This window comes from Triticum aestivum, chromosome 4B (assembly GCF_018294505.1).
Source record: "Triticum aestivum cultivar Chinese Spring chromosome 4B, IWGSC CS RefSeq v2.1, whole genome shotgun sequence".
NCBI lineage: Eukaryota > Viridiplantae > Streptophyta > Magnoliopsida > Poales > Poaceae > Triticum > Triticum aestivum.
In genome coordinates, this window is record NC_057804.1 from 526,101,739 (window position 1) to 526,120,447 (window position 18,709).

Below are 18,709 nucleotides of genomic sequence, written 5' to 3' on the forward strand. Positions count from 1 at the left end.
TCGTCCCGTCACCGGCAAAGAAACGGCGGATTTGCAGCTACTGCCGCCGCCGCCGGATTTGGCGTTTCCGGTCGCCGGCGACTGCGCCTTGCCATGGATTGGTCGAGAAGCGGACCGCACAGCCCCGACAATGCCTCCATGCCGCATGTAGGTATTGGCTCCACCTCTAGCCACTCTAATCTCTCCCGTCGTCGGTTCGCCAAAGAAGACACGCCCGGCCATCGCCCGGGCTCGGCGCTGGCCCAGCGGCTCGTCGGCTCGCCGTTGCCGGTCATACAGTGTGACGACTGCCCGTGGCAGGTGGTGCGCCGAGTTTCTACCACGCCGCAACATTCTGGGTGGGTGTTCTTCAAGTGCAAAAATAATGGTGGATGTGCTTCTTTGATTCGGTTGTTCACCAGATTCGGCACAATTTCGGTAGCTCATTGTTTGCTCAAATTTGTGTGTAGGGTGGATGCAAGTTTTTGTATTGGGAGGAAGAATACATCGATCTATTGATAGCACGGAATTGAATAGATGTTCGTGCACTCGTTGCTAGAACTGAGGCTAGAGATGAGATTAGATGCCAAGCAACGTCTACTTCTTTAGAATCGAAGAAGAAAGAAGTTTGCAAGCTCGAAAAGCCGCAGATCAACAATGAAGACATAGAGAAGATGTTAATCCAACTAGTGGGAGCAGTTATGAAAGTTGGATGTCTTTTAAAATGTCTAATTGTGCTTCTTGTTTTCTTTGATCTTTCTCCCATAGAGAAGAATTGGTGAATTATGTACTCTAATGTATCAAAATGTCGTTGAATAAAATAAAGAAGCAAATAAATGTGTTTCGGTGGCCGAAAATGAAATGCAAATGACAATTTTTTTTACTCCGTTTAATATAGGGGATCGGTTAGGTTCGGCCAAAATTTAATGGAGTAAATATACTCCACTAAGAATTTACTTCACCGGATACTTCACTATTTATTGGGGATTGGTTAGAAATGCCCTCAGAAGCCATTATGATAAGTAAAATTTGCCATTATGACACGTACGATTAGCCCAAAGGTGATACCACATTTTTGTACTCCCAATATTTTCCACCACAGACCGTGAAGCAGAAGTCAAACCGCTCTCCTAGCCCAAGTCGAACTCTACCATGGTGTACGTTCTCTTCTCTGTCCGGCCGCGAGCCACTAGGCCAAACTTCGGCCAAATCAACACTAGACCGAATTGACCTCGCGGGACAAGAATGTTACTCTATTGCGTTGAATTCTGCCCTGCTGCATACGATGATACGAATACAGTACAGTAGCAGCACAACGTGAACGTACGTAGACCCCTCTCCTAGTTTTCACCTAACAGGAGAACACGGTCAGCGGAATCACTCGCCGGGGGCGCTAGTGCGGGTCCAGCGGTAAAAACGTTCGCCAGGTCAATCCAGTTGATTTCCTGCGTCGTTTACTCGTTTGTTTCGACCTGAAAAGACCAGCTTGCTTGGACAGTTTGACCCAGACGCTAGTTAAAACGTGAGGCGGGCGGCCAGAGCCGGTGATCCACGGCGTACGACAAGCTCCCTGGTGAACCTATAGCCGCTAGAATTTTTTTTCCTGGGCGCAGCACCGTCCTCTACGCTGCGCCGGCAGCACGCGCTCCGGCAGACTGAAACTCAACGGTAGAGCCCAGAGATAAAACTCCAGAACGGACTACTTTCCTTCGTTTGCTTCTTTTTTGGCACCTGCTTGCTTGTTTCAGTTGGTTAGGCAATAAAAGAACTCGGACCGGACTTGGTCCGCTTCAATGGTGATCCCCAGGCGCCCCAGCGTCACCACCGGTCACCACTAACTACTGAAGTGGTCAGAACCGAGGAGGATGTTCAGACTTGCCCCTTCAGAGTTCAGAGCACGCGCATGCCATCCGAAGCTTCGGACGTCGCCGGCGGCCGGACGGTGGGGGGCACACTGATCTGATCGCCGGGGGTGAGCGACTAACTTTGCAAGTGATGACGTGTGTCAATGGCCGGTCAAACTGGGATCAGGTGTTGGTCGGCCGTTTTATGGACACCAGATGTGTGGTGCGGAACGTGCATTTCCTGCTGGCCGGCTGCTGCTTTGCGGCTCGCCGCCTGGGTGCTCTCTCACTGCTTTCGTGCCCATGATTGTAGATTGCACTGCAAACAACTGTCGTTGGGGATGACACGAGCATGAAAACTTTTTATTACTACTACACTTAAAAAGCAGCAGGATCAATCAAACAACATTACCACATAACGTACTTAACAGTCAGTGGGGAGTGATTGATGGGGTGCTTTCTCTGCCTAAGAGGAGAGAGGACTAACATTTTCCCCCCGTGTTTTCAACAGACAGTGTGATCTCAAGTGTCTAGAGGGAATAGCACATCACTGGTGCTGCATTTTCTTCTCGGAAATTCAATTCAGTGTGCGAACAAGCAGCTTTCGGAAAACGCAAGCACGGTTTATTTGTACTTTGACACCCACAATCAAATCATACATTACCAACAAATAAACACAGCACACCACACCATTTCAGCCAAAGTGATTAAGCATAAACTACAGCTAAAATAGCACAACACACAGGAGAGGAGCAATGCTGAACAATCAAACTGATCATCGAGGCAGCTTGCCGCTTCAATAACAGCACCTTTTATTCTGGATGTGACCAAATGGACTGTACCTGTGTCCATGAGTTATGGACACACAAGAATAACATCAATCTTCTCGGGTATATATAGATGCTAAGCCTGCAGATATCCGTTCTTCTCAAGGTAGGACAGAACTTGCTGGGCCATTGCTTTCGGTGAAGGGCATTCCCCACCTTCCATCTTAATTACTATCTGTACAACATCATAAAATGAACCATCTCAGTTTTTTGAAGAGAAGAATCGTTTCAGTTTAATCAAACAAATGAACAAATTTTCCATTTTACATGGTGGAGGCAGCAGTAGGGTTAAGGACTTAGGGTACTGCTGAATGATGGCTGATGAGCTATCTAGGCATCTACTAGAATATTGGACTTGTTGTCTAAAGTAAATGAACAATTCAAATGTGACCTATATGAGCAATCGACATGTATCTCAGGCTCAATTAATAAGTAGGGCTTTCGGGTTGAAAAAAACGAAAGCAATAAGTAGGGCTCGATGGGTACAGTTCTATTAATCCAGATGAAAACAAACTAGGGAGAGCTGGCATATCACAAGTTGGGATCTGGATGACATCCCATATTGTACTAGCGCATAGCTAAGTACCAATGGTTGCTCATATCATCTATCACCTCTGTTCCGAGTTATAAGATGTTTTGGATATTTCAATATGGACTATATACAGACTGAAATGGCTGAACAAACACACTAAAACGCGTCTATATACATCCAATTCCGAAAAAGTTAGAAAATCTTATAATTTGGAACGGAGGGAGTACTATGTAGTCAATATTGGACACATTAACATATGAAAACACTAATAGACTCACTACAGGTTGTTCAATGTTAACTTTTTACATTTTTCCATTATTCACAGAATAAGGATTAATAGAGTCAATAGTGGCAGATAAACATTAAATCCAATCACAGCGACCAAGCTTGAGAATTTTGCCATACTGATCAAGCATCCCACAACAATGTATCACCCATTACTGAGATTCATCCTGGACGTTCCCCTTTTATTTTGGTTTTATGAACTCTGTTCCATTAAGCTTATAGTGGAACCCGGCTCCCAGTTGGGTTGGGAGGCGTATGGGGAAAACAAACTTTGTCTGGCTAGCTGCGCAAAATACATTGTTTGCAAGGGAATGGCCTATGGCCCAACAATTACTACTGTCCATTGCGCATGAGATCTTCGGAAACAATTAATCACCTATCCACCTCCCACTACACTGCAACTATTCGTCCTTCATCTGGAATGCGGTGTCTACCTGACTCAAAAGTTTAACTTGTGCACCCATTCTCATGGACACAGGTAACTTACTGGAATGGTGGCTACAAGATGTGTCTGCTCATCGAAGAACCATGCAGGCTTATCTTAAAGCAGAAAGTAAAGAGCAGCTACAACATCATCACTGAGAACAAGAATTTTCTTATATGCTGGGCCGAGGCAATACTGAACACTTTCAGGCGCTAATGCCTGTTCAGAGTAGTTGAAGTTTATTTTCCTTTCAGCTTGAAATTTCTTTTTTTTTAATGCCAGAGCCATGAGTTGGTCGCGAGATCTTATGGGTTTCACCTCTAGCCTACCCCAACTTGTTTGGGACAAAAGGCTTTGTTGTTGTTGTTGTTGTTAATGAAATAACGACAAATTCTTCTGTCATTCGTTCAAAGAAAGTAGGAAGGTGAGGTATGATCAAAAGCTGACCTCACTATTCACTGGTGATTCGTATGGATCATCAACTCCGGTGAACCCTGTTTGTCAAAAGGCAACGTTTAAAGTAAAAATAATAATATTCTTGTACTTTCAGCAGGTAAGCTCTTTGAGTTGATGCTGAATGCATTAAAATGTGGAACTTCAATGTTTAAAAGAGGTTCAAAGACTATCCATACCTTTAATCTTTCCTGTGCGTGCAAGCTTGTATAACCCTTTAGGATCACGAGCTTCACATAATTCTAGTGGCAAATCCATAAATACCTGTAAGGTTTGTGTGCTGTTAGATGGTTAACATTAACGAGGCGTCAAGGAATCATAAGATAAGCATACTTCAATAAATCTAGAATCTGGAAGTAGAGCTCGGCATGCATCACGGTCTCTCCTGTATGGAGATATCAAACTAGCAATGCATATGGTACCAGCATCTGCAAAAAGCTTTGCCACTTCTCCTGTACAAGAATATACGACTGTCATTATAAAACCGTCTCTAATGGATGCTCTTATTGGTCAGAACTTACCAACTCTTCGTATATTTTCTGTACGGTCTTCTGCCTTGAAGCTTAAATCTCGATTGAGGCCATGTCTGAGGTTGTCACCATCAAGAACATACGTGTGGTGGCCTCTGTAGTGTAATTCCCGACTCAGTGCACAGGCAACGGTACTTTTCCCTGACATATGGAAACACGGCAGTTCCTCGTGATGGCTTCCTTATGTGTTAGATAATTTTGAAGCTACAAGAGAACCAAGGTAATCCTAGGCGTGGTTCATAGTACTCCAAGATCAACTGAAATAGGTTCATCTTTTACCTTTATATAAAATTTAGATAGAATGGCTCAGGAGCTACTCCCCCCGTTCACAAGATGTTTTGGATATTTCAATATGGACTACATACGGACTAAACTGAGTGAATAAACACATTAAAACGTGTCTATACTCTATATACATCCGATTCAGAAGAAATTTAAAAAATCTTATACGTGTGAACGGAGGGAGTATTTCAGAACCACGGGCTAGGAAAACTATAGCCACGTAGACTAATCTCATACTCAGTATACAATATGGTGCTAATCATTATCCAACAACCATCATCTACCGAAGGAAAAATGCTAGAAGACAGAGAAAATGGACTTCGAAATGAACTACTAGAAGCAAGATGAGAGTGACGATCAGGTAGTGATGCCAATACAGTAAGATCATGTACTGGTGCCAAAACATACAAAATGACCGTTATGACACCGAGTATGAAGGCCTGTAAATGCCCTTTGTGTCAACATAGCAACGCTATGTTCTGTATATTCATGATCATCAAGAAGCTAACTGCTTATACAGCAAACACCAAACTGATATGAGCATAACACCCAGAGGAGCTTATCAACCTATGAAAGAAGTGCCCAAATTGTGTGAATGCTCAAATCTCAAACTTCATTTGGTTAGACATACCAGTGTAAATGTCGCGTCGTCTATAGGGAAACATCTCTAAACCATCATCAATATATTGATGAAGATTGAACGCTAAGATTGGACCAATTCCTCTGTTGTAACACAACCAACACATCAACAAGAGTCTACGTGACCATAACAGAAAGAAACCATTTTGACAACAGAGAGCAACAGTGCCATAGATACTTCACCAAGAATGTAAAAGGTGATACCAGGTGAAAATCAATATATAATCCGCTGAAAATATACCTGAACCGCTGAGTCCTGTGATCCATATGACACATCCTTTCTGCCCCAGCAATTTCTGTCGCTCAGGTTGTCCAATTGGGCAGTCATGCCATAGAATATTAGTGGATTTCCCAATGTTTGACATGACAGGCTTCTCTCGCACTGATAATGGGTATCAGGAAATGGTTAGCATGACTCTATTCCTGCTTTTGACCACCGGTACCCCATTTGAAAGGAAGTACCAAAAAAATTATAGAAAAGGATAGGCAACATCGAAATAGCAAAGGTGTGTAAGCCGTGTAATTTAGGGCCTGTTCGGAGGTACTCCACTCCCGGAGTTGGTGGAGCAGCAGTTAAAAAATGTGGAGTTGGGAAAGAGGTGCTCTGCAGCTCCTCAGATTTCATGGAGCTGCAGGATTACCGAACGGCTCCTTAGTATAACTTTTCCTTCACATTATTAGATACCAACTTGATATTTTTTTTGGAAGAATATGATTCTCCATGCTCCAAATGTAACACTGAAACCAAATAGCTTTTATGTCTTTCTACTTAGACTTCGCCATGCAGGTGACAACATGACCATCAGCCAGACAGGTTTGAATGTAACCTTTACCCAAAATTCCTTACATGGAACTGAATATGTGAACCTAACATTTTATCTCAAGCATGGTCGCCATAAATTGCAAGTATATTAATTAACTTGTACAGTACAATACTACAGTCAATTGTACTTTCACTAGTTCATACAGCAAGTAGATAACTTAAGAGCCATCAGACCGAAACCGAGTGTTACGAGCAACTATGCAGAGTTCTTCCTTTTCCTCCACGGAAATCAGCAAATCCATCGGCAATCAAGGTCCTTCAGTTCTAGTACGTTTTACGATTTTATTATCAGTAAAGTATCACCTCCTAATCGGAACACAAAATGTTGGTACTACTACTTGTGTGATAATAAAGCGGCGAAGTGGATAGGACGCGAGATTCCAGTCCCACTTATCCTATCCTACGCGACCCCTTTTGGAGATTCCAATAATTCTGGCGTCACTGACACACCGACCGCACGAACCTGGGCTGCCGGAGGCGCTCGCCTGGAGATGCTGCTCCATCCCGGTCCCCGCGCACCCGCCGTCGCCGGCCAGTGCCGCCACCGGAGCGCGCGCGCGCACGCGCACGCGCGCCGGCACCGCGCGCTTCCTCCAATTCGCCGCTGCCGCTGCCGCCGGAGATGGGGAGTGCGAGGGCCGCAGGAGCGGAGGCGGGATCGAGAGCGAGGACATGGTCAGGAGCGGGGCATTGCGCGGGGGCGGGTAGGGGGCGAGCGAGCGTGCCTTGGATCTTGAGGGGAGGGGAGGGGAGGCTGCTGGGTGTGTGTGCTTACGTCGGCGGCGGAGTGGGGGCGGGGCGGGGCGGGGCAGGCCCGGGGAGCTGACGGGAGTGGAGGGGGACGAAGCTCCCAGCACAGCCTGGCCGCGTGCGTGACGTGATCGACTCGTACACAGCCACTGCTTCGTCCAGAACTAATCTTCTCTACTACCTAAAAGAAACGGAGCGTTCCGTTTCCCCTCTTACGTCGTTGTCCTTCGTGTGCCCTCCTCCCGCACGTCCCTCCTCCACCGATTTTTTTCGTTTACCCTTCCCTGGTTTTTTCGTCAATGTGTCCACTCAACCGGTTTGACCCCTCCCTCAACCCCCTCAGCTTTTTCTCCACTAACCCTATTTTCCTCCCGAAACACATCTCATCATCTCTCTCGGGGCGGCAGCGGCAATCCATGATGCAGATGACAACGAGCTCTTGCAGGTCAGCACCTCTTCTCAACTCTCTCTTGACGTACGCCCAGTCATCTCTTCTCCCTTTCTGCGACCATTGGCGATGGTGTCACCAGGGAACAAGGGGCGATGGCGGCTCGCTGTGCGAGAGCCAATTGAGAGAGGCCTCGAACGATCAGTAATCACCTACTCTTGTCCCGCTCTCCAGGGAACAAGACCAGTGGAGGCAGGGCCAGGAAGAGTCTCCTCTCCATATCATCATCTTCTCCCATGTCCTCCACCATGGACCTTCCAGCAGCGGCGACAACTCCTTAATCCCCCCTTGCAGCAAGAAGGGTCGCAACACCGACAACCACAGATGGGGTAGCGGACAGCCTCTCTGGCTCCTATACGCCCAAGGTTTCCTAAAGGAGCAGCTTGACTGCCCATGTGATCAGGTCTAATGTCAGGTGTGTTTGCTTTTTTTTTTTAATTTTGTTCCTTTCCTACAAGGACAACCCTACCCTCAGCAAGCTCCCATAGCACACAATGCGATCTGTGACAGTTTGGTACTTCTATTTCTTTGGCTGTAGTCTGAATCGTCATTTCTCAGAAAACCATGCCTTGCAAAGGTGTTACTCCAAGGGGACCTGCTTCAGTTTTATCCGACTACAATCAATTTGTTGGCTAGGCGTGCATGATGCTCAAATTGTGGCATTCAAGATGCATATGCAGTTGTGATTGTAGTGTGATTGAATGCCTATCTTCAGTTACAGGAAGTGAATTGCTCTGATTAATTAGTTGTGTTATAGTGCATATTGTTTCTTAATATTTATCCTTGCTACTGGGATGCTATGTTAAATATCCGTGTGCTCTTCAGTTGTCGCTAACATAAGCCTGCCACACTATTTTTTCAAGGATATATATGGAAGAGCTCCCCGATGGTTAATGCATGGATTTTACGAAGAGAATGTTTGTGCATTATAAATACAGTTTCTTAATTCATAGTTGTTCGCTTGGAAAGGTTTTCGATGAAGACAAACTCTGAAGGTATATAACACATACCCTTTTTCCATTTCCTTTCTGAAATTCAGAAGCAGTTTTCACTTGCCTACAGCAGGTTCTCAGATCAAAGTGTACATGAATGCTGGTTGGCAGCTCATATTCCCCTGTAAATTTTTATGTAAAGGTATTGACGTTGTGTTCCATTGTGAACATGATAGTGCAGCCCGGCCAAAACTAAGTGCAAGCACTACTGGAATTCAAGGTGCCAATATACAAAAGTGAAAAATCTAATTAATCTCATCCCTTCTACTTGAAAAGAACATACTTATTACTGGATGTCAGTACAGCGGCAACTCGTGTGGAGCGGCAGCTCGCTTACTCTCTGCAACTCCCTATATTGAGCCGGTGTGCATTATTTGCTGCTGCAGGTCGTGTAGGCGGCAACATACATGGTGATTCTCTGCTGTAACAACTTGTAATGCAAGGTCTTTGCCGGGGAAGATTCAGGGCATCTGGGAACGATTGCTTTTGCTTGCCCTTGATCTATTATAGATAAATACACACTGCCAAAATATTTTTGTTTGCAGGAGTACTCTTGTGCCAGAGTTGCAACTAACAAGACCTTCCGATGTACTTTCTTCATCCAAAGTTCTACTGATTCTTTTGCGGGTGCCAAAGGTATACTAGATTTTCCTTTTTTACTTTCACATCTTCAAATCAGTTGCTTGTGAATTGATGCGTATGGTGTGGCATGACTCTATGGTGCACTTTAGTGCACTGTTGGTATTATAACCACTAGAAATATAGCTATATTGCCAAGATAGTTGAAATAGGAATTGAAAGATTGGACGCTGCTTTGTGTCATAGCTGAAAAAAAGGGAAATGATAGTTGTTGTGTACTCATTTGACAAATTATGAGCTCGCATCTTTTATTTCGGTTCTGTAGCACAATGCGAAAACCATGCTAAATAAATCACAATGATTAAATATAAAATATTTATCCGTTTCAACGCACGGGCAATTACCTAGTAAAATCAAAAATTCTACACGTACGGCCTGTTACAGAACCGCTACGGACCCTTCCTTAACTTCTCTTCAACCCCCTCCCCCAGGAATTCCATTTCAGAGATAAGAGCATCTCCAGCCGTTCAGCCCTTCAGGGCGCCAAAAAAAACGACCTGGGGCGAAGCGGCACTAGATTGGTCTTTGGGGTTCGTTTCTTCCCAGCCACGCCCCAAGGTGCCGTCCCCCAAGGCGCCCCATATTCAAACTCGATCATTTCCGCTCCAAAAAAAAGTCATAATCCGGCGATCATCGCAATAGTTCGGCGATTCGGTGCCACAGTTTGGCGATCAAATGAAAGAAAACGCAGTAGTTCGGCGCACAAAAAAGGAAGGACGCGGAAGGAATGCATCAAACGTCGAGCTCGACTTCCGTCGTCGTCGGCGGCGTACGCGGGCTGGGAGGAGTCGGAGCGGCTTCCGGACTGGTCGGCGCGACTTCCGGACTGGTCGGCACGGCTTCTGTGCTGCTGGGCATCGCGGAGGCATCGTCGGAGGGGCTGGGCGTCGCGGAGGCATCGTCAGTCGGGCTGGGCGGCGGCGGCGGTGTTGCGCCTATCGGCGGTGGCTGCCTCCCGGCGCTCCACATCCGCCTTCCAGTCGGCGTTGCTCATGCCCAGGGGCTTGGACGGCGGCGCCCTCGGCTTCCTTTGCTTCGACTGGGCGACGGCGGCGGCTGTGGGATCCGTCGCGGCGCGGGGCATCACGTACTTCTTCGGCGGCATGGCGGGCGGAAGGGTAGGGAAGAGGCAGGGTTTGGCGGGAGGAATGGAGAAGAGAGGGAAACCGAGGGGGTGAAGCGGGAGGAAACGGCGGGAAAAGGGCCTCCTCTCGCCGACAAAGCGGCCCCACGCCGCTTTTCGCTTTTGCCGGCGCCCCCAGGCGACACCCGGTCGCTTGGGTTCGGGACGAGATCGCCGGCTCTGGATTTGGCCCAAACCGACCCTAAACGAGGTCCTGGGGACGCGACTGGGCCGATTTTCGGCCACCGGCGCTAAAATTTCGCCTGGGGAGGCCTGTTGGGGGCGCGGCTGAAGATGCTCTAAGCCCGTAAACGCCCGTGGAGTACGATTTATCACTATCTTCCCTCGCCAAATAAGAAAGTATCAAAAATTATTTTCCTAACATGTACAAGCGCGGATGCTACACACACACACACACACACACTCAACCCTATGAACGCACGCTCACCCGACCCCTTTCAACACCTCCGAAATACTGAATCGAACGTTGTGTCAAGATCTTAGGATTGTATGCCAGTATCCAAATGTTTTGGTAAAACTCTAGTGCAGTAAAATGCCAAAAACAAATAAATGATGTTGTTAGTTTAAATTTGCACTAAATCGGTGTCACTTGACACTGCATCCGTCCGTGGACCGGTCCGTATAGAGGTCCAGACCAAGCCCGAGGTAGAAAACTCAAGCCCGAGCCCGGTCCGGCCCGGCCGTCGGGGCTACTTTTTAGGACCAAGCCCGGCCCGCCACTACAAAAGCTCGCTGGGCCTCGGGCCGGGCCTCTTCAGTAAAGCGCAAAAACAACGAGCCCGGGCCCGGCCGGTCTGGCCTTCGGGCTCAACACCTAGGCCTAGGCCTGGCCCGGGAGCAGCGTCGGGCCGGGCCGGGCTACCCATGGCCAGGACTAGTCCAAACACTGATATGGGAGCCGGCCACCCAAAGTTAACCGCAAACGTGGATCACATTCGATGCAAATTTAAACAAACTCGACAACTTTCATTCAAAATTAGATAATTTTTACATAAAAACAGATGATTTTCATCTAAACCGAAGCACATTCATTATATTCTTTTATATATATTTCAACTAAACCCTATTCTAATCTAGCCTAAAAATCGGGGGTGCCCGTTTTCCATGACATATCTTCCCCATATCCAACAGCAAGCTCGTCGTCCGGCCATGAGGCCCTGGAACTGACGCCATAGCGGGAAGGGAAGACTAGCTTTCACCTCTGCAAAGCGGGCAAGCTCACCGGCCGGCGATGAGCCCACCGAGTCTAGCTTCAGCATGAGGGGAAGAAAAGTGGCCTCCGCCTCCGCCTCTGCGAAGCAGGCAAGCTCACCTGCTTTGAGGCATGGCAAGATGGTGGGCGGTAGTCTTCTGGGACCCAAGCGTTGGTGGGCCCCCATGTTCCTTCCCTCACTATCGGCGGCAGTCGTGGACGTGCCGATCTCATCGTCGTGGCGGCGCGGCGCGGCCGACGCGAAGTGGGCGACGTCGTCAGCGCCGTCGTCAAATTTCTCCGTTGCCGCGTCGATCTCCGCGAACATAGCTTCTTTCTCCGTCTGCAGGACACGTAGCCACCGTCGCTCGCGACGGATGTCACAGGCGGCATGATAGGACAGGAGCAACGCCTTCTGCTCGTCCATGTCCACCATGATGATGCCAACGATTTGCTCCTCCGCGAGCCGATGCTCGTCAAGGAGTCGGAGGTTGCACCTCTAGTCGGCCTACGCCTGCCGGAACGCCTCCTCCCACTCTTCCATCACCATGACGATGAAGTGAGCATGCGCCTCGCCCATGGTGATGCCGTCGTCGATTCACTCTTCTGTGTCGGTGCCCTTCAGAGAGCTCGCCAATAAGCCAGCCTGTATTCAACAGGTTCAGTGGGCCTGCCAAGCGGTCGCAATGCCTAAGAGTTCCTACTTCTGTCCGTTGGGAGGCCGTCCCACAGGACTTTGGAGCTTGAGGGCATGGCGGGTGTGGTGCATAGAGGATATCGGAATCGGGAGAGGAGGTGTGATGCGGTTGTTGTCGAGCGTCTCGCCACAGTTAAATAGAGGGCGGATACCAAGCACCAAGCGACGGGGTGTTTAATGTCGGACGGCAGGTGGACGGACGTGTTATGCTCGCATGCAGGTGTCGGAGTAGATTCCTCGCCAAACACACTAGCTTAATGGAGGGAGGCGGACGAACGAATGTCGTTTCGATGAGGAGAGAAGGCGAGTACAGCGGGCGGCGTGCCGCTTCAATGTCGGCTCCAGTGAGAGATGTGTCTGCTCTGAGTCTGCATGAATGCGGTTGACGCCCTGGAGCGGCGCTGATCGCTTCGGGTGGGAAAAGGGCGCCGACGAGGAAAAGAGTTTTGGGGTAGGGTGTCGGACGCGGGTGTGGCAGCGGTCCCGACACCCACACCCCTCCTCCCCTCCCGGTTTGCAGGAAAAATGGCGTCTGAACCACTGCGCGAACGGATGAGGTACTGTATTGGATGGCAAAATACGCCCGGACCACCCGGTTCGAACGGACGCGGGCACTTTAAATATCCGTTTAGAGGTGCCCTTATTTCCGAACGGAGTAGGATAGTGACATCCATGTTTCCAACGTGTCTGGTGATCACAGGGCGAAGGTGACCGGGATAGTGGCATCCACGAATCTCACCTGATTTCTTATAAAGTTAGGTGTATATGAAAGTACTTGTAAAGATACACAGCAGCATATAAAATTTCTTATGAAGATACGTAATTGTATACAAAAATTCTTATCAAGATGCACAATTGCATATAAAATTCCTTAACAAGATACACGGGTGTACATAAAATATGAGCATCAGGATACAAGTGGTTCTGGCGAGATAATTATAAGGATCCCATGCGAGAGTGGTGGCCTGGTGGATGGATCATCCAAGTCACATGCTTTCTTTCAGTTTGTGGTATCAGAGTCACGTTTCGGTTGGCACGCTTGTGCATTTTTCCTGACTCGATCTATGTGATGATAATCTTTCTTAACGGCTGAATGGTACGGTTGATATCAAAGTTTAGGTCGCGCCCAAACACAAATCATAGTTTTTTGACGTGATCCACCGATAAACAAAATACGATGATTTCTACGCGCAATACAGAAATCAAATATCTCCAAGGCAAAACATGACTGGACGAAATGAAGGCTTGAATGCTACTCAGTCACACATTTGCTTTCACAATGAAGTATTACCGAGCCAACTAAATCCTTATCGCCAATATTAATGTGTTCAAAAAGAAAGAAAATTACCAAGAACATTCAAAAAGAGACTCCGCAAGAAGAATCATATATAGAAAGAAAAAAAAATTTGACATCCGAGCAAGCAGTAAATCTCAACTAGCGGTAAAAACAATCAACACCGCATGAAAATCAAGTGTAGCTTCTTCGAGTAACATACTACCGTGGAAGCTACTCGGAACTCACAGTAGAAAAAACAAGCTGCATTCATCTATCAATGAGGAAGTACTTCGATCATCAAAAGTAAACTCCTGGACAAAAATCCAGGTGAAGGCCTATCGGATCCTGCCCACAGAGCACCTAAACCTCCAGAGATTTAACAGAACATGTCTGCGGAACAAATTATTGGCCATAGCTTCACAAAAAATAACCAAAGAATCCGATGTTCAATCGCCATCATCCACGTATGATCTGGTCAAGGCTTGAGTGCGAGTGACAGCCCAAACTTGGGTGCCCTGTCCAAGGCCTTGGTGTCGAACTCACCAGATATCGTCAAGAGTGACTTTGGTTTAACCTCGTGCTGGAGGAGGGCAGCAAGCTTTCCAGTGTTGTTGAGCCTTGCCTTCACAGCTGTCTGAGGGTCGACCGTGTACAGGCCACCAACTGTCAGCGTGTTTTCGTTTGTTGAGAGCTTCCGGGTAAATTCAGCCACGGCTGAAGCCTTCTGCTTCTCATCAAGGTGATACACACCTGACACTTTGATGGTGTCACCTTTGTCGGCCCTGTACACGCAGGTGTAATCTATCAATCAATGCTAGTTCAAATCTCAACTCATGACAAACCACAGCAAAGCATGGACTTACAGAATAGCTGAAGCATGGAAGTCAGGCTTGGTTACACTGAAACCACCAGTGTACTTGGTAAACTTTCCTGAAGAAGTGTCAAACCCAGCTTCCCCACCGAAGGCAAGTCCTTTAGGGCCTACTACCAAAGAAAAATCGACCACAGGAGAGGGCTTCATGCCAACAGCGGCAGCAAAAGTTGCATGGTCGTGGAAGTATTGCACCTCCACCTGTTAAGAAAGAACTCGGCTCATAGGCAGCTCATAGGCTGTTTCCACTCCAACAACCAGCAACTGACACCAAAATGAAATTACCTTTCCAGCATTGTAATCAGGAAACTTGACAGATGTCACAAGCTTTGTGGATGGCAGGACATCCAAGACAGTCAAGGTAGTAGAGATCTGCAAATAGCCAAATACAATATAAATGTGCTACAATACTGGCTTAAGAGAGGGAAAACATAAATCTGAGTATTCAATATCACTTACATTTGATTCTGTATCCACTTTAACATCAACAAGATTATTCTTATACTTGTAAGCTGATGCTACATCAAGAGAATAAAGCCCTCCTTTCTTCACAGCTGTGGAAGTGACGGCCTGAACAATATACATGAATTACAGGTTCATTAAAGGCAAATAAATTCAGATAACAGAAACAGTGATCCAGTATTGCAAGTTACATAATATACGGATTAGTAAGAATCAGGCAAAGGGTCACAAAAAAGGATATATGCACTTAGTTCAACTTGCACTTTAGTACACATCAGTCAAAGATATAATACATGATTTCATATCAATGGTAGAGAAGTGCACGGGGAAATATAAACCATACAAGAACAAAATAAGCACATTTCCAAATGCAAATTAATTAAATACAATTCTTTCTGTAGCTCAAACAAACTACAGGGTGGCTATATCATAAAATCATCTAATTTATATTCTGAAACTGAAGATAAAGATTATTTAAATTTTCACTTAATAATTTTGGTTGTGTAGTGGATAATTGCTTATCATGAGAACAGACTCTTGCTGACACGTCGAACGTAGGTTTACACTGAAGATACTGACTCACCAATCTGCATGTTATTCTTAACTCTAGAAAAAAAAAATATGGGAAGAAAACGGTAAGCCAAGCATATTATAAGAAGATTTTCAGTTAAACAGATGGTCCGTGCTCAAAGATCTAGGTAAACGCAAAAATATTGCTATAACAAGACTGACCTTACTGGAATATTGAGACGCTAAAATACTGAAGTTCCATAATGCACATGTCATTGGGGAAAGTAACATGGCAAACAGTGTTTGTCTTATCAAAATACTTCATTTCCTCAAAACACCGACGCATTTGAAAGAACAAGCTAATGAATCAAAATAATCAATTCCTAGCACAAACAAACACATAAATTACACGGCTACAACAGTTTTTTGGTTAAATCAGTATATTCAACTAAAACATATCTTCATATACTCTTATAAAGATCCAAGTTCTCAGAGATTACCTCTTAAGTTGCTGAGGAATTCAATTCAGTTATCGTATATTATATGTAGTAGACAGATGTATCACAATCTTTTGATTAGTTAATTCAGTTGATGTATATTTTGAGATATGATGACACAAGCGTTTAAAAAACTTATGCAATAGAAAAGAACTTCTACGGCAGTAGACGAGCATTTAACTTTTGTAGCAACAGCCTGTATTTATCCTAGAAGAAACCTTTGACCATAGCCATCATCCCAAGAAGCAATTGTATAGGCCAGAAGGTGTATATGCAAAGTGTCAACGCTCTTAACAATTTCAAACAAGAACAATATTTGTGTTGGTCAGACAATTCCACCGTCAACAGTTTGGCAAGTGCAATAATCACATATTAAAAGCTTCTGAAATCACAAAATTGGCAACAGTTTGTGTTCGGTCTTGAGTCCTGGAAACTAAGCGTGTGCCTTAATTAATTCCAAAACCCAGCGCCTGCCAGCAGGGCAAGGACCAACTCTACAAGAAATTTGCATAACCATTCGTAAAAAGGGCCAGCAATTGTTGCCACAAGGGAGCCAGCAACAGAGTAGGCCACCGGCAGCGTCTTAACCACGATGCTCAGCCAGAAGGCATTGCTCAGCTCGAGTGATGGCCTTGTTCCCCCAATCAACCTCAGCCAACATGTGACCACATTGCTGTACAAGGATACAACGAGATTCCCCTTCCCCCATCAGGCTACGCACCAAGCAGCTAGCACACAATAAGAGTACGAAGCGCACGGCCTCCATCCGCATTCATTCAAAATACTAACATCAATATGCAACAGCCGCGGAGATTCGGAGCAAACAGGAGTGCTGGAAAACCCAGGAGCCCAATCTACTCATGGTCCTCGAGGAACCATCGGAGGGCGGTAACTAGATCGTAAAACATGCGACAAACACCAGCATCATCAAATCGAGCCGCGGGAGCGGGGCGGGATCGGGGGGATCCTTACCACTCCGGAGGAGCTGACGGTGGAGACGGAGAGCTTCTGGTCGTAGGTGTAGTCCCTGGTGAGCAGATCTGCAGATCACGGAGACGTCAGACGGGAGAGACCGAGGAACAGATTAGAGAGAGGAGATGCAGTGCAGAGGAGGACAGGGAGGAGAGGTAGGTACCCTTGGCCTTCTTGCCGATGTCGGTGAAGAGGCCGGGTCCCTTCATGGCCATGGCGGCGGCGGCGGCGTGGGGGGAGGGGCTGCGGGGAGGCGGCCGCCGAGGAGGAGCGAGGAACAAAAAAGGGTGGAGAGGGTCAGAGGGAGATGCAAGCGAGTCCCGTTCCGCCACTAGTAATCGCGTGAGCCGTGCGAAAGGCAGGAGGACCCGTTGGAGGGGGCTGCTCCGCCTATCCGGAGCCCCGTGGCCGCACGATCTCGCGATCCCAGCATCGGACGCTCCAGATCGTTCTTTCTTTCGTGAACAACGCACCGAATCTTGTTCTCTTTCTTTCCTTCCTTTTTGGCATGAGAATGAAAGGGCACCTTATATGTTCCATTAGGATTACTTGGCATGAACTCGATGCTCTTGTTATGTGACTCACCTTGTCAAATCCTTATACGGAATCAGTTCATTTCTCAGAAATAGTAGCGACCACTTACCGATATCTATGGTGGCAGAGGGGATGTGTTGTAATAGAAGAAATGGTGCTACCCCCAAGACAAACTGGTCCAGAGGTCCAGGCGCTGGCCGCTGGACGAGACTTGCCTGAGCCCCACGCGCGTGCCCATCCGTGCTCCCGCGTACGGCTTGATTTGATTGGAACAAAATAAGGCTCGGGCCCATCCCATTAAAATCGGGGGGAGGGGGGAAGGCCATGATTAGATTAGAAAGGAAAAAAGGAAGAAAGACAGTCATAGAATGAAGTGGGAGCACGGATGGGAGCATGGGGAGGCAAGCCGGATCCCTGGCCGCTCGGCTATGTGCGGGCTGCCGGGAACCCAACTTCAACTCCAAGACTGAACCAGTGGAGCAAAGGCCTAGCTGGCCAAATTTTGATCAACGTGGATGCCTCATTTTTTGATCACGGTTATAGATAGAGGATCTTGTGGCGCTGTAATATGGTATTACATGGGGCAGTTTCTTGCGGCCTCAACGACAGTAATTGAGCATGTTCCTGACGTGGTTTCAGCGGAAGCGGCGGCATTGCTTAAAGGACTGAAACTTGTAACAAAGATGGGATGCAACAACATTCCGACCATATGGACAATATCACAGTTGACCAAGCTTTGAAGGAAGATGAGGGCTGCTCAATGGTGGCGGCATCAATTTTACCTTCGTGTCATGGTGAGTTGGTAAGTTTCAGGAAGGCTTATATCGAATTTTGTAATAGGGGTTCTAATGTAGTAGTGCATGTGGTAGCTGAACGGAGACGAGAGAACCAACCTTCAGAGCGGTTCGATTCGCCTCTGAGCTTTATCGTCAAATTCTTAGCGGATGATGTAAGTGTGATTTGATTTTATGAAGCTAGCCATGATGGCCTTCCCTAAAAAAGGATTTGTCGGCATAATTACTAGTGTTTTTACCGGCCTTAAGTCTTCTATGTCAAACAGTTGAACAAGAACTGGCAAAGTCATTTATATTTTCATACAAAGGGAGT

At 46.8% G+C, this 18,709-nt stretch overlaps 2 protein-coding genes across 2 annotated transcripts; both read right to left on the reverse strand.

Moving 5' to 3' along the window:
• Positions 1–2,354: 2,354 nt before the first annotated feature.
• LOC123093083 (adenylyl-sulfate kinase 3) lies at positions 2,355–7,522 on the reverse strand. The gene is made up of 7 exons (XM_044514980.1): positions 7,082–7,522; positions 6,037–6,177; positions 4,866–5,015; positions 4,678–4,796; positions 4,524–4,608; positions 4,339–4,385; positions 2,355–2,825 (listed from the first exon to the last, which is right to left on the reverse strand). Exons 1-7 carry the CDS (start codon positions 7,290–7,292, stop codon positions 2,727–2,729), a joined length of 852 nt encoding a protein of 283 aa, XP_044370915.1. The 5' UTR covers positions 7,293–7,522; the 3' UTR covers positions 2,355–2,726.
• A 6,482-nt stretch (positions 7,523–14,004) lies between these two features.
• LOC123093084 (mitochondrial outer membrane protein porin 5) lies at positions 14,005–17,454 on the reverse strand. Its single transcript, XM_044514981.1, has 6 exons — positions 17,232–17,454; positions 17,069–17,136; positions 15,087–15,197; positions 14,913–14,999; positions 14,620–14,828; positions 14,005–14,538 (listed from the first exon to the last, which is right to left on the reverse strand). The coding sequence occupies exons 1-6, from the start codon at positions 17,281–17,283 to the stop codon at positions 14,232–14,234; spliced, it is 834 nt and encodes a 277-aa protein (XP_044370916.1). The 5' UTR covers positions 17,284–17,454; the 3' UTR covers positions 14,005–14,231.
• Between the last annotated feature and the right edge of the window lie 1,255 nt (positions 17,455–18,709).

Excerpts from the sequence above, each read along its gene's own strand:
- LOC123093083 (XM_044514980.1), bottom strand. The coding sequence starts at position 7,292 with ATGTCCTCGCTCTCGATCCCGCCTCCGCTCCTGCGGCCCTCGCACTCC. Across the intron at positions 5,016-6,036 it reads CACAGGACTCAGCGGTTCAG|GGAAAAGTACCGTTGCCTGT; the intron begins GTATATTTTCAG and ends TCCATATGTCAG. Across the intron at positions 4,386-4,523 it reads ACGCACAGGAAAGATTAAAG|GGTTCACCGGAGTTGATGAT; the intron begins GTATGGATAGTC and ends TTTGACAAACAG.
- LOC123093084 (XM_044514981.1), bottom strand. The coding sequence starts at position 17,283 with ATGGCCATGAAGGGACCCGGCCTCTTCACCGACATCGGCAAGAAGGCC. Across the intron at positions 15,000-15,086 it reads AAGTGGATACAGAATCAAAT|ATCTCTACTACCTTGACTGT; the intron begins GTAAGTGATATT and ends GGCTATTTGCAG. Across the intron at positions 14,539-14,619 it reads TTCCATGCTTCAGCTATTCT|GGCCGACAAAGGTGACACCA; the intron begins GTAAGTCCATGC and ends CTGCGTGTACAG.